The sequence below is a fragment of the Coenobita brevimanus genome, chromosome 17 (assembly GCF_032717465.1).
Source record: "Coenobita brevimanus isolate Jiangsu-jjx chromosome 17, ASM3271746v2, whole genome shotgun sequence".
In the NCBI taxonomy this organism is placed as follows: domain Eukaryota; kingdom Metazoa; phylum Arthropoda; class Malacostraca; order Decapoda; family Coenobitidae; genus Coenobita; species Coenobita brevimanus.
The window spans coordinates 2,854,132-2,869,750 of NC_136970.1; the positions used below are offsets into that span (position 1 = coordinate 2,854,132).

Below are 15,619 nucleotides of genomic sequence, written 5' to 3' on the forward strand. Positions count from 1 at the left end.
GAAATACTAAAGACAGAAAGAAATGGGAGAGCAAGTTCCTGAAAATGGGGAAGACATCAAAAATCTCTCTCTCTCTCTCTCTCTTTTACTACCTATGTCTGTGTATTTATTTATGTCTATCTTTCTATCTATCTATATTTATCTGTTATTCTGTTATTAAGCGTCTAATCCCGGAGTTGATCTGTCCATCCACTAACACACATCCAAGCCTCCCTATGACATATTAGTTCTTACTGTATGTGGCCTTGATTTCCTAACACCTTTTCCTAAGCGATTTATTTAACACTTCACACTTTCACATTAATTTCCATATTTATTGTATAGTTTTAATATCTACACTATTTTCCTAAGTAAAAAAAAAAAAAAAATCGCATATGAAGAGGTTTTAAGGAGTCTCCCATACAACTTAGAACAAGGCCCGTTTTTCGTTTCTCTCTCTCTCTCTCTCTCTCTCTCTCAGCAAAACATTCGACCTCTACCCTTTCAGTACGATGACGTGTGTGTGTGTGTGTGTGTGTGTGTGTGTGTGTGTGTGTGTGTGTGTGTCTCAAAAGATAAACAATGATTTTTGAAGCACGTCACCGGGCTGAAGGAATTAATTACTAAAAGAAAAAGAATTGTTTACTCTCTTCGTCATGTAGAGAGAGTGAGAAAAGAAATGGTAAGGTGGATGAGAGAGAAATGTAATTGAAATAAAGACACACAATTTACTCTCTTTATTAATGTCTTTTTCGTCTTAAAGGGACAGTAAGAGAGAGAATGTCAAGGCTGGAGAGAGAGGAGAGAGAGAGAGAGAGAATGTGTCTCGGTCCTCTCCTTCTCAGTCTCTCAGCAGCATTCATCTTTAAGTAAAAATCTAGTGTCTCATTTTTTGTTTTGTGTGTGTGTGTGTGTGTGTGTGTGAGAGAGAGAGAGAGAGAGAGAGAGAGAGAGAGAGAGAGAGAGAGAGTAAATGCCACGTTTGAATAGAGAACATAATTGAAGAGAAAAAAAATGTACTGGTATGACGTAATATTGATATGGTATTGCGGTCTCCCTCTCCTTAGTCTTCCAGCAATATTCAGATTTAATGAAGGAAAAGCCCAATTCCTCTTTTTTTTTTTCCATTATATAAAGAAAATTAGGAGAGAGAGAGAGAGAGAGATTGTAAGAGAGCCTAGGTTTGTTTAGGTTAGAGTTGGTAAGATAAGGATAGGTGAAGGAGTGGAGGGAACTTAAGTTAGACTAGTTTATGGTTAGTTAGTTAGAGAGAGAGAGAGAGAGAGAGAGAGAGAGAGAGAGAGAGAGAATGCGGCTGTGATGATGAGTATTAGTCTATCATCCTCGTCAGTCTCTCAGCAATATTCAACTTTAATGAAGCAAAAAGTCGTCCCTAGTTTTTTTTTTTTTTTTTTTTACATCATATAGGGACAATGAGAGAGTAAATGCCAGGGTGAGTGAGAGCGAAAAATGTGATTGATGGCGTAACGAGGTGTATTGTTTGCTGAGAGGTGATTACACGGCTGCTGGTCCGGCCCGTCACCGCCCCGCTTGGATCACTCTCTCTTGCCGCGTTGAAGTTCTCGAGAAGCCCAGTCCGCTTCTTGAGGTTTTATATCTCGTGGTTTATTTCATCCGGACCTGTTTCCCCCATTCCCCCTACCCTTCCCCCCCCTTATTTTCCTTCCTTGGATCACTCTTTCTTGCCGCGTTGAAGTTCTCCAGAAGCCCAGTCTACTTCTTGAGGTTTTATATCACGTGGTTTATTTCATCCTGTGTGCCCCTCTTCCCCCCTTTTTTTCCCCCTTGCTTATTTTCCCACCTTGGATCACTCTCTTGCCGCGTTGAGGGTTCTGAGTCAGTCTTGCTTTGGTGCTTCGAATTCTGTTCATGGCTTCACTTTTTGAGTTTTATTTATTTATTTATTTTTTTTACTTCTTGCTCTGCCTTCCATGATACCTAGTGTTTCGGCCTTTCCTTGTGGTCTGTTTTAGTTTGATTTATTTGCTCTCCCTTCTTTGCCTTCCCTGTCTACTCCTACTACTTTCTACCCTTCCCTGTCTACTCCTACTACTTTCTACCCTTCCCTGTCTACTCCTCCCACTTTCTACCCTTCCCTGTCTACTTCCACTTTCTACCCTTCCCTGTCCACTCCTTCCACTTTCTACCCTTCCCTGTCTACTCCTCCCACTTTCTACCCTTCCCTGTCCACTCCTTCCACTTTCTACCCTTCCCTGTCCACTCCTTCCACTTTCTACCCTTCCCTGTCCACTCCTTCCACTTTCTACCCTTCCCTGTCTATTCCTTCCGGTTTCTACCCTTCCCTGTCTACTCCTTCCACTTTCTACCCTTCCCTGTCTACTCCTTCCACTTTCTACCCTTCCCTGTCCACTCCTACTTTCTGCCCTGCATCTGTGTCTAACCATCTTCCTTCACCTGTTATGCCATCGTGCCTGCCCTTCCTTCTTTTCTACTTTTTGGTGTTTCTTTACCCTTGATTTAATCTGGACTTGTTTTTCTCTACCTTCTTCGTCTGCCATGCCTCCTCTCTCTCTCTCTCTCTCTCTCTCTCTCGTACTATGTTTCCCTTTCTAACCTTCCATTATCTGTTATGCCTCCTTGCCTACTCTTTCTCCTTTATCTGCCCTTCCTTCCTAAGTTTAATATAATCGTCTAAAAGAAAGAATATCTGAGAGAGAGAGAGAGAGAGAGAGAGAGAGAGAGAGAGAGAGAGAGAGAGAGAGTGAGTCTGGCCTCCCTCGTAACCTCTGTCCCGCTTTCCTCTGCACCTCTGCCTATCCTTGTCTCATTTTTCAGGCCATTTCCGGCGTGTTGAAGTGCCTTTATTGCTGCCTCCACCCCCTCTGCCTCTCCTCCACCCCCTCTGCCTCTCCTCCACCCCTGCCTCACCTCCATCCCTCCCTCTCCTCCACCCCCTCTGCCTCTGATTTATCCTTCCTTTCTTAACGTCCTTTTCCTCTCCTTGCCCCTGCCTACCCTGCCCCTACCTTCCCTGCCCCATTCTCTTTCTAGGTCCGTTTCCTCCTGGTATCCTTCCCTTCCCTCCCTCTGTCCCTCCCTTTCCCCCTCCCTTCCTCTCTTCCTCCCTCCCTCCTTCCTTCTTTACTTTATCCTCTCATTTTGTGTCTCATTCCTTCATCCCTCCTTCCCCCTCCCACCCTTCCTCCTTCTCCCTCCCACCCTTCCTCCTTCCCCCTCCCACCCTTCCTCCTTCTCCCTCCCACCCTTCCTCCTTCCCCCTCCCACCCTTCCTCCCCTCCCTCCCCCTCCCATTTATTTCACCGATTTTTTTTTAATTATGATTATAGTTGTTATAGCGAGATGTGAAGAAGTGCATTGATAAGCTATTATGATATTTATTATTATTATTATTGTTATTATTATTATGATGATGATGATATTGATTTTTTATTTATTATTATTGTTGTTTCATCATCATCGTTTTTGTTCTCTCCGACAAGGAGGGTATGTTTTCACCCCTGTTTTTTTTTTTTTTTTTTTAACTTGTTTATCTACTATCGATTACTCAAAAACTAAAAGAGGGATTTGGACCAAATTTGGTGGGTAGACAGCCCATGTCCCAGGCAACAAACGATTAACTTTTGGCACCGATCCGGGTCGTATTACAGATTCTGGATCCGGAAAACACTTTTGGCGAAACCCTAATCAGTGATGAGAAAACCTGACCCATTATGAAGAGTGGTTTGGAAATGACGCTGCCCTTGTCGGAGAGACGCGCTCCAGTGAGTGCCCCTCTAGTTATTGTTGCCATTGTCCCAGGCTTATTTGAACTTGAACCCAGTGGACAACAGACTGAAGCTATCTCTCTCCTGCAGTCCACCATCTTCCGGGAGACAGGGAAAGATGAGGGATTGTATAACCAGGCAGGGGAAGTGGCTTGTTATATCAGTGCCATCATGTGAAGGCATTCTCTCTCTCTCTCTCTCTCTCTCTCTCTCTCTCTCTCTCTCTCTCTCTCTCTCTCTCTCTCTCTCTCTCTCTCTCTCTCTCTCTCACTGCATTGAATAGTATCACAGTGTTATTAGAAACTCGTTATTTTAACGTAAACACACAGGAATTACAACAACACTACACTTATAACGTACACACAGTAGGAATACAAAAGAAAGTACACTATTAACGAGCACACATTGTGGTAGGTGGTAACGACCATCATCCACTCACTTGATGTAGTGCTACCTACTTTTTCCTTCACCTTTATCGTTCTTTTTCTGCGTCTGCTCTCCTTTCCTCCTGTTTCTCCCATTTCTGCTGTCACTTTTGTAGTACTATTCTTTACTTTTCAGGTGGCTTTACATTGAGTGACAAGCCTAATGATTTCCTGTACGCCAGGAAACCATTTACAACGCTGGGTGGTAACCATATAACCAACCCACACGTGTTCCTTACCTGTCAGTAAGTGCGTTGGCGGAGGGTTAGTGCCCCATCTCGTAAAACAAGTAACTCAAAGACAAAAGGCCACCCCTCACAGGATTATGGCGTCAGGCTATAGATAGACATAAACACGGCGATTACAAAAACACACCATCATAACAATTACACACGACTATTACAACTACACATTATTACAACCTAACCCACAAACTTTCACAATTATAACAGATGCAAACATTCAAATTTACAAGATGATAACCCAAACACAATTAACTTACAGATTTAAAGCAAACAAAGCAATTACAGCAAAATTTCGTTAAATAAAGCCTCCGTATAGCGTATAGGAATTTTTTTTAATGCTTTTACACGAGGTAGGAGGTTAGGAGTCCAATCGGTGACGCGGGATGTAGTGGGTAGCAAGCGCCTCTGGGTATGTCCTGTTGCTGCGGTTTAAGGGGCTTCCCGGGTCCCTCCTTCCCCCCACCTCTCCTCCCCCTCTGTACCTCTTGCTCATCCTCCCCTCCCCTCACCACTCCCTCCTCCCCTATCTCTCTCTCTCTCTCTCTCTCTCTCTCTCTCTCTCTCTCTCTTTCTCTCTCTCTCTATCTTCCCATCCCCGTTCTCCTCCTCCTCCTCCTTCCCATCATCATCATCTTCATCATCATCATCATCTCTTCCCTTCCTTAGTTTACGTATCTCCCCTGCCCTCCCCTGCCCTCCCCCTTCTCCGCCCTCGCCCCCTCCCCTCCCCTCCCCCACTTATAAACATGCCAGGCGGATTACTTCTCATAACACTTACCTTACTTCCAGTGTTTGGGGTGGTGGTGTGGTAGGGATGGTGGTGTGGTAGGGATGGTGGTGTGGTGGTATGGTGGTGTGGTAGGGATGGTGGTGTGGTAGTTGTGGTAGGGATGGTGGTGTGGTGGTGTGGTAGGGATGGTGGTGTGGTGGTGTGGTAGGGATGGTGGTGTGGTAGGGATGTTGGTGTGGTGGAAATGGTGGTGTGGTAGGGATTTGGTGTGGTGGAGATGGTGGTGATTGTGGTGGTGAAAGGGGTGTGGTAGTTATGGTAGTTGTGATGGTATGTTGTGGTGGTAGTGTAGTGGTAGTCGTGAGATGGTAGTCAGTGTATGGTAGGGTTGTGATAGTAAGGTTGTTATAGTAGGGTTGGTGATGCTGGAGAGAGAGAGAGAGAGAGAGAGAGAGAGAGAGAGAGAGAGAGAGAGAGAGAGAGAGAGTTTTCACATTTATTTGTTTTGTGTTTTTTAATCGTGCCCACACCATCAATAATTATTGGGAATGAGGATATTATTATTATTATTATTATTATTATTGTTATTATTATTATTATTGTTGTTGTTGTTCTTGTTGTTGGTAGTAGTAGTAGTAGTAGGAGGAGGAGGAGTAGAGGAATAGTAGTAGTAGTATTTATTATTATTATTATTATTATTATTATTATTATCATCAATCATCATCATCATCATCATCATATTATTATTATTATCATTATTATCATCAATCATCATCATCATCATCATCATATTATTATTATTATCATTATTATTATCAATCATCATCATCATCATCATCATCATTTATTATTATTATTATTATTATCATCATCATCATCATCATCATCATCATTATTATTTACAGTTTCTTTACACCTAATCTCCTTTAATTATGAAAATATTGAAGAAAAGTTATTTATCTTTCACGTCAACTAATTTCCTTTTTTTTCGCTTTCTTTCAGGACTAAGGAAGCCCAGGAAGTGTACGAACGAGCCCTCTTCTACGACAGTACGAATCCAGACATCTATTATAACGTAAGATTACTATTTCTCACGTAAGATATGTTGTAAAATGTCTCGTAAGTCCTTTTTCGTAAGATCGTTATGAGTCTGTTAATGTCTATCATCCTATTTTACGTTGCTAAGTACGTGAAGTTTTAGTACGTACTTTATTTTTGTACTTAGAGAGGTTTATTGCTTTTATTTATCATCAGTGGTTGCTCGTTTTTTGCAGCATTATCATATTTTTTACTATTATCACCTACCTAGCTTTATTGTCTGCTTCGTAATTTCGGCACACACACACACACACACACACACACACACACACACACACACACACACACACACACACACATTAGTTCCGGTACTCCTTGTGAATGCAGGGAAGAGAGGTTAGAAGTGACGAGAGGTTAGGAGAGACGAGTGGTTGGAAGTGACGGGAGGTTAGGAGTGACGAGAAGTTGGGAGTGACGAGAGGTTGGAAGTGACGAGAGGTTAGGAGTGGCGAGAGGTTGGAAGTGACGAGAAGTTGGAAGTGACGAGAGGTTAGGAGTGACGAGAGATTAGAAGTGACGAGAGGTTGGAAGTGACGAGAGGTTGGAAGTGACGAGAGGTTAGAAGTGACGAAAGGTTGGAAGTGACGAGAGGTTAGGAGAGACGAGATGTTAGGAGTGACGAGAGGTTGGAAGTGACGAGAGGTTGGAAGTGACAAGAAGTTGGAAGTGACGAGAGATTAGGCGTGACGAGAGTTTGGAAGTGACGAGAGGTTGGAAGTGACGAGAAGTTTAAAGTGACGTGAGGTTAGGAGTGACGAGAGGTGGAAGTGACGAGAGGTGGAAGTGACGAGAGGTTAGAAGTGACGAGAGGTTAGGAGAGACGAAAAGTAAATAAAACAGTTGACAGAACCATAATACCGAAGATGTAAAAAAAAAAAAAAAAAAAAAAGAAGAAGAAGAATCTAAGAGCATCATTATATACCCTCAAAACCTAAACACTTCGTGCATGCGTGTGTTGCAGCTTGGGGTGGTGTTACTGGAGCAGGGTCGGGCCCAGCAAGCACTAGCCTATTTGGATAAAGCCCTTGAAATGGATCCCGACCACCAGCAAGCACTTCTCAACTCCGCCGTCCTCATACAGGTGGGTTATACGTGTAAGAGAGAGAGAGAGAGAGAGAGAGAGAGAGAGACCTAATATCTATGGTAGAGTGACAGATTTGTGGAGCCTAATTTCTGGCTTATGGAGACTGATTTTTTTTTTTTGAAAGACTTACAGGCCAAATTAAATATGGAGACCTCTCTTCTGTGTTATATGTAATTAAAACTTTAGTATATTGTCGTGAGAAGTTTTTTTCTTTTCTTATGATAGCCTTGTGGACTCTACTGCCATTTATTTACAGACCAGAGGACCCGAATTTTTTGTAACGCACTAACGGGAACAAATTTGTAAAAGAAATTGATTGAGTACATTGATGAATCCTGTGACGAAGAGCTTCTTTTTTTTTTTTTTCATTGTGGTAGGCTGTGTTTGAGTATGGTTTTATGATAGATTTATTAAGTACAGGTCTGTTAGCATAAAGCCAGTGTTTTGAAGCCACTTTTGTTTATTATCCTGTACTTCTTCATTAGCTATAGCAAATTCAGCCAGTGGGGCAGAGCTCAAAACTGTCTGTCTATCAAACTATCTATCACGCTGTCTTTATCCATATACTTTAATCCTAGGAGGAGTGACTTCAAAAAAATTATCTTCCTTCCTTGTCTTGTACCATCAGTCTGCCCTTCGTATGACTACCATCCTCATTCATATATTCTCCACCCCATCCCTCAGTCTCATCCTCCCTCCACCTCACTCACATATTTTTCTTCTCATTCACTATTAATTTTTCTTCTTGCACAGTCTTATCAAATTTATTCACTGTATCAAATCACCCTTACATTCTACCACCAAAACAGCACCCCACCCTAATTAATATGGTCTTAATAACAGAAAAATAAAATAATAATAAAAGTTACTTAAAATTATAACTTTCTGTATGAGGAAAGGATGGTGTTATTACTGATTGGGGGACAGTATGTGGTAAGTCATATCCTCTCTCTCTCTCTCTCTCTCTCATTTTGTTCATCACGAGCACAGAGGATGGAGGCTAGGCTACTTATTCCGACATAAGTAGTTACTCTTAAATGGTATTATATGGGTACTGAACCCCAGCTCTACCTTGGATGTAAACCATAATGGACCCCACCAGGTTCTCTCTATCTATAGCCAGACGCCTCAGTCATGTAAGGGGTGGCCACAAACAAATCACCCCTATGTCGCCCTGTCCCCTGTCATTTCGCTGTCCTCCCCCCAGCTCACACCTCCCTCTCTTATATACCTCTCCACTCCATCCCTGTTTCATCCCTGGTCTCCCCTCCCTCTCCCCCTCACCACCTCGCTTACATACACTCTCCTCATTAGTCTCTCACATTCCATCCTCTCCACATGGACAAACCTCCGTAGTGTATTTCTCTTAATGCTTTATATCACTTTCACATCCACACCACAATTCACCTTCACTTCCTCATTTGTCAGTCTGTCTCTCCATGTAACTTCACTTGCTCCTCTCATATACTGTAAGTCAAATCCACTGCTCTCACTCATGACTTGTGTTCTATCTATCTATCTGTTGCCAGACGCCATAATCCCGTTAGGGGTGGCCATATGACTCTGAGCTGTTTTACGGGGAGGGGCACTAACCCTCCACCAATCCACTTGGTGACACGTAGGGAGCACGTGTGGTTTGGTTATATGGTTACCACCCAGCGTTTTAAATGGTTTCTTGGCTTACAGGAAACCATTTGGCTTGTCACTCAATGTAAAACCACTTGTAAAGGAAAGAAAAGCAATAAGAAGTAACAGGGAAGATGTGTGAAATAGGAAGAGAGGAGGGCAGGCACAGAAAAAGAATGATAAAGGCTAAAGAAGATGTAGGCAGCACTACATCAAGTGAGTGGATGGTGGTCGCCACCACCTACCACAATGACTTGTGTTCTTCCAACAGTTCACTTCCATACATTATAGTAGATATCACAGTACTGTCATGCAGCAGCATTTTTTTTTTTTTTTTTTTTTTTTTTTTTATGCTCTCTTCCCTATTCCATATAACTGCCTTTCAGAGCATCAGCAACCTTTCTTCCCATCTGGTTGAAGTGACTTAATCCAGTAGTTCACCAGGTGTAATTTAGTTATATGGTTACCACTTAATGTAGTAAATGGTTTCCTAGATTATGGGAAACCATTTAGCTTGTCACTCAATGTAAAGTCACGTGAAAGGAACAGTACAGTAGTACATAGGGTGCGTGTATGGTGCACACGCTCATATACCACAAAAAGCCGTACCTACATATGGAGAGAGTGCTAAATACTTCATTTTAAACAGTTTATACTATTGTACCGTGAGATTGATGCACTGTGTGATGCTGGGCAATAGATTGATAGATGGATGGATGGACAGATTGATAATTCAGGCAGTTGGTGCCTGATGTACCACCATGATAACTAAATCATGGATAACCAGGTGTTAAGATTGTTGGATGCCAGGCAGTGGCGTATCCAGATCTCTACAAATGGGGAGAGGGGGCCAAGGTGGGACCAAGTACTGTAATAGTATGGGGGGCTCACTGTTTAAGTTAACTTAGAAATTTCAAATAGAGGGGCCGGTGGGGGGGCCAAGGATCTGACTGAGGGGGACTAGGCCCCCCTTTCCCCCCAGCCCCCCCTCCTCATACCTTGTACCCCGACAGTGAGGTATTAATGAGTCTGAATGATTAGGTGCTGGGCTACCCAGGTGTTTGAGTGAACAATATTTGGAAAATGAGATGTTTGAATGACTGGGTTCAAATAATTTTGTGAATAAACAGTTGTTTGGATAATTAGCTATCAAAATAATTAGGTACCTAGCCAGACAGTTGTCTGGATTATCAGGCATCAGGATAATCAGTTGTCTGAATAATCAGTTATTTGGGCATTTAGAAATGTAGATACTATCAGTTAGTATTAAGAAAAACCAGATATATTCCTTGCCCCAGGAATCTGGCAATGCCGAACTACGCCCGCTGGCCTACCAACGTCTGCTTCGCCTGGTGCACCGTGACCCTCTCAATGAGCGCATCTACTTCAACCTGGGAATGATTGCAATGGATGACCGTGACTACCGCAATGCTGAGAAGTGGTTCCGAAAGGTGGGTCTTGAAATGATTTCCCTATTGTTGGTTGTTGTTGATGTGGCCTCAGACTCATCTGAACATGAACCTGGTGGACTGCAGGTTGAATTTGCTCTTCTGCAGTCCACCATCTTCATACTGGGAAACAGGGAGAGAGCTGAAGGACATTTGTATAACCAAGTAATGTGGACTGCAGGTTGAATTTGCTCTTTTGCAGTCCACCATCTTCATACTGGGAAACAGGGAGAGAACTGAAGGACATTTGTATAACGAAGTAGTGAAGACATCCGGCTAAATTGGTGCCACCATGTGAATGAGTCTTACCCCAGCACCCTTTGTTTTGTTTGTAGAATGGCCCAAAGAATGTTGTCCTCTATTGTTTATACCCCTCAGACACTCTTTGGTTTATGCATGGGGTCCATTATGGAAAGAATGAAAACAGATACTGAAGTAGGATTACCCATCAGTATGTATGCATAATCACTGAACACACATACACTACTGTACACACCACAATACTGTATTTGGGAATGGTCCATGTTGACAAGTGGATAATATTGGGTTGTTAGGAAAATCAGAGGTGAGAAGCAAACATACTGTATGCACTGTAATAATAAATAAACTGTACACACTTCAGCAGTGACGATGTGCATATAAACTGCGGTAATCAAAGTTGCATCTTAAAGACATAGTAAGAGTTTTCTAGGATCAGATCCCAAAAACATTTTACATAACCCTGGGAGCATTTGTATTGTATTTTTTTTTTTTTTAACCTCTACACATGGGGAAAAAAAAACGAGGAGAGGTTATTCTTAGATTTAATCTGTATATCTATCTATTACCAGACCCATAATCCAGTAATTGGTGGTCATAAACAAATTGCCTCCATTTCGCCCGGTTCCCTGCCATTTCGCTGCCCACCCCCCAGCTCACACACCCCTCTGTCATCTGCCTCTCCACTCCATCCCTCCACCCCATCTTTGATTTTAAAATTGGGATATTGTGGGATAAATGGTCATTGTTTGCTTATACAGTGGTCTCTCCTTATTTGCAGCTTTGCCATTTGCAGTTTAGGTTATTCCTGAGTTAATACACTAATCCCTTAGTTATCCGGACATCCATTATCCAAACAATCCATTATCTGGATGCTGTGGTCTGGCTGTTCAGAACCATTATTCGAACATCTTTCCATTTTATCCGGACTAAATGCTTGCAGCCAGATGGAAATCATGGCCGTGTGAACATTTTCACCCAGCCGGGCCGCTTTTTCATGGTTTTTCATGTCACTGCAGAGTATGGTCCTGCAGTGGTGATTGCTTGTCTGTGGTTAATGGATGTGCTTGGCCATAGTAATTGCTTGGCTGTGGTTATAGGTCTGCTTGACCAGATAGAGTAGTGGAAAACATCAGGAATAAGTGTTCTGCAATGCACTGTAGTGGCCTTTTACAATGGCTTTCAAAGTTAGGGTATGTACGAAAAGGGGGTCAGGGAAGAAGTCCATTATCCAGATGGATCCACAGTCCAGACATGTCTTTGGTTCTATTACGTCAGATAAATGAGGGATTACTGTACAATGTATTGAAGTTTACCAGGTTAAGCGTATTTTGGAATGATTATACATTATGTGTTGTTAAATCGTCTAAAATTACACTCTAAACAATTAGATTTTCATGGCCAATTGTGTTCTGGGTACTGAAAAAAGTTTTTTAGGCAATAACATAGTTGAATTACAATTGCTGGGGCTGTGTTGGAGAGTTGTGTATTATTTGTGGATTTAGTTATTTGGTCTGGATGTCTGTTACACATTCCCCATGAATATGGAGGGACTTATGTACAGTAATACCCATAAATCAGTATCAGTCAGTCAAAAATGATGCTATACTGTACTTCTCTTAAAGGCACTGTCTACCACAAGGGCCAAATTAGAATCTAACATACCCTGTAGTGGTGTGTCTTGTAGGATCAGTGGTAGCAAACCACTTGCTACTTTATTTCATCCTTAACCTCATATTCATTGATGCACTGTATATATTATTTTCTTTCTGTGCTATCTTTAGACAGTCATATCTAGCTAAGGAGAGACTTAAGACAAGAGGGTTAGAGATAGCTTGCATTTACCTCATCGCTAGTAAGGTGTCCTCATAAATTGCATATACTGGAGTCATCTAGTAGGAACAAGAATAAAATGTAAATGTATATTGTTATGTTGAAGTGATTAATTGAGATAAGCTGATAAAATAATGGAACCATTTGCATACAGAAGCCTTCAAGACAGATTATTAAAGCTGACCATCATAATACAGTTATGTGAAAAATTAGATTGCAGGGATGGTTATCAGAATAGCCTCATTTAGTGGTATACTGTAAGAACTTTAAAAATTATAGTATTGTCTGTGATTCTGATTTTATTTGTATGGTGTGAGTCTATGGTTGCAAATGAAAGTTTAGTAGGAGAGAATGTCACACATTTATCATCGATATTGGCATGATACAGTACATGATTCTTTCACTACATTTTAGGATTTCTTTCCAAGCTTTATATTATTGTCTGGAAGTAGCAAAACTTTAGCAGAGGAGGTAGCATTAAAACAGAAGTGCGCTTGAATGGCACTAATAAATCCCATTAAGAACCAAGGATTTTCCTGTAGCTAAACAGTTGTCAGGCAGTGGAATAAATATAGACATTGTAAGTCTGTATTGGGTATATTGAAACAGGTTGTAACCCAGTTAGACGTGGAGATTTTGATTCAGCTAAATAAAGTCATCTGGTAGTAATCAGAATTAAGTAATGAGATGCAAATGAGTCTGAATTGGATATGCCAAAGTGTCACCCTAGAATCTAACACAGCATTCCATCCTTTTTTTCCCCATTTCTGGCCATCAAGTTTGAGGAGGAAATGTGTCTGAATGGAATATGCAAAAAAAACAAAAATAAAAAATAAAGAAATTCATCAGTCCAACCTTTCTTTCCCTCTTCAGGCCATTGAGTTGAAGGAGGACTTCCGCTCGGCACTTTTCAATCTGGCACTGCTTCTAACGGATGACCAGCGCCCACTGGAGGCTGCACCCTTCCTCAACCAGCTGGTAAAGCATCATCCTGACCATGTGAAGGGACTCATCCTTTTAGGTGACATCTACATTAACAACATCAAGGACTTGGATGCTGCTGAGAAGGTGAGTGGGTGTTTTGGGGTTGTGTGGTGTAGAACTGGATATACTTCTATCCTATTGAGTGAAAATATAATCATTGTGTGTGTGTGTGTGTGTGTGTGTGTTTGTGGAAGAAAAGGAGAGAGAGAGAGAGAATTGCTTTGTCTTATGTTACAGTGCTATGAGCGGATTCTGGCAGTGGATCCAGGAAATGTACAGGGCCTCCACAACCTGTGTGTGGTGTATGTGGAACGTGGGGAACTGACAGCAGCTGAGACTTGCCTGGCACGCGCACACGTCATGGCACCGCATGAAGACTACATCTTGCGACACCTCAAGATTGTGCGCACACGATTGGCCAAGTACTCACAGATGCAGCAGCAGATGGGGGGTGGAGGGGGGAGTGAACGGACAGCTGCCTCCTCTGTACCTGATCCTAGTGACCCTTCAGAGGTTCCCAGTGAGGTCAGCGAGGCCATGCCAAAAAAGACTGTGTTTATTACTAAAACTAGTGATAATAAAAATAATGATAAACAGCATGGCCAGGCTACTGCAGGGGCTAAAGGGAAGAGTGACCCCAGCGATTCACACTCGTAAGACTGCTGATGCAGCAAGCATGCCAAAGTTACAAGAGTCATTAGAGAGTGTGTGGCCAATGTGTCCACCACTCAGTGATACTGAAAAAACTTGTGCAAGTGAATGCCAAGATTCACAGAATCCGACACAAAGAAATGCTGTGGAATCTTGTTCTTTTGCACACTCAGCGATACTGAAAACTCGTGCAAGTGAACACTAGGATTCACAACCCCCAAGATGTTATAATGCCGTGAGATTTTTTTTTTTTTTTTTCCCCTACCCTCTCTTCCCAACCATTCAAAGTCACTGATTCATAGTGACAAGTGGATAAAATTGGTGGGAGAGAAATACAGGTGAGAACTTAAATTTTTATTTCTCTAACATTGGGACTACACAAAGCCCATCTTCAGAGAGAATATTCTTCCTTGTTTTACACATTTTCTATGATGCTGGACTCAGTGTAGATGAAAATGTTAGTGAAATTGTGTCACTCTCACTCATTTTATTCTAAGTCAGTTGCTTCTTTTATGCCTTTATACATATACTCTTGGTATTAGAGGTGGATTATACAGTTAATCCTCAATTTAAATTGTTTTATAAAAGATGATTTATTATTAAGTTGCTGATTAACATCATTTTCTTCATGAAGTTGCATGTGATTCTTTATGAAGTTGCTTTGAATCCAAAAATGATTTTTTTCGGAGTTTTAATCCCTAGTCACAGCCAAAAGCTTCTTTCACATAAAACTGTTTCACATAAATAAGCATTTTTGCTTGCATATATCCTAGACTTTAACTGAGGGCTGACTGTAGGTGTATGATGGAGGGCAGAGGTGTGGTATGATTCCATATCCACTTATGAAGGGAGAGTGTGGAGCCTTAGTCACATCCCACCCTCTCCTCTCCACATCTGTTAGTGGCCAATTGAGAGAGGAATAGTTCAGGGAGTCCAGACCATTCTCCCCTCCCCCTTTTTTTTTTTTTTTTTTGTACCAGTTTTTGTTTTTCAGCAGTAAGCATACAGAATTACCAGATGAAAAACAGTACTTCATATTTACAAATTTATCATATTGATTTTACATTTCTGGTGAAACTTTGTAGGGTATCATTGTAAAATAATGTTAATGTGTGTCCATAGTATAAATTTTTAATACCGTAACTGATCATCACCTTGGATAAAATAAGAAAAAGTTTAGGACCCCCCTTTTTAACAAATGCTGGATCTGCCCCTTCATACTCACTACAACAGTTCACCTCAGAGCTATTTATCATCATCAGTTCTAATGGTTGGGAAGATAATTAAAATCTGTTGGGTATTGATTTGTCCACATTTCTTAATTTCTGCAATGGATTGTACTGAGTTGGTTCTGAGTTTTCTCAGTTGAGAAAAACTTGATTTACGCAAAGACAGCAATAAAGTTAAGTAAAGAAACTCTGGAGGTCTTGAGGTAATGAGGACAGTCTATACAAGCCTTCAGTGTGAATCTCATTATATGAATTAGTAGTC

General features: G+C 41.5%; 1 protein-coding gene across 1 annotated transcript in view; it reads left to right on the plus strand.

Moving 5' to 3' along the window:
• The window catches only part of LOC145391226 (protein O-mannosyl-transferase Tmtc3-like), a 318,591-nt gene extending 304,457 nt beyond the window's left edge, over positions 1–14,134 (plus strand). The window contains exons 13-17 of the mRNA XM_080265902.1: positions 6,149–6,221; positions 7,206–7,325; positions 10,253–10,405; positions 13,367–13,561; positions 13,715–14,134. Of these exons, the coding sequence (XP_080122028.1) occupies positions 6,149–6,221; positions 7,206–7,325; positions 10,253–10,405; positions 13,367–13,561; positions 13,715–14,134 (961 nt within the window). The remainder of the gene's footprint in view (positions 1–6,148; positions 6,222–7,205; positions 7,326–10,252; positions 10,406–13,366; positions 13,562–13,714) is intronic.
• Positions 14,135–15,619: the final 1,485 nt, after the last annotated feature.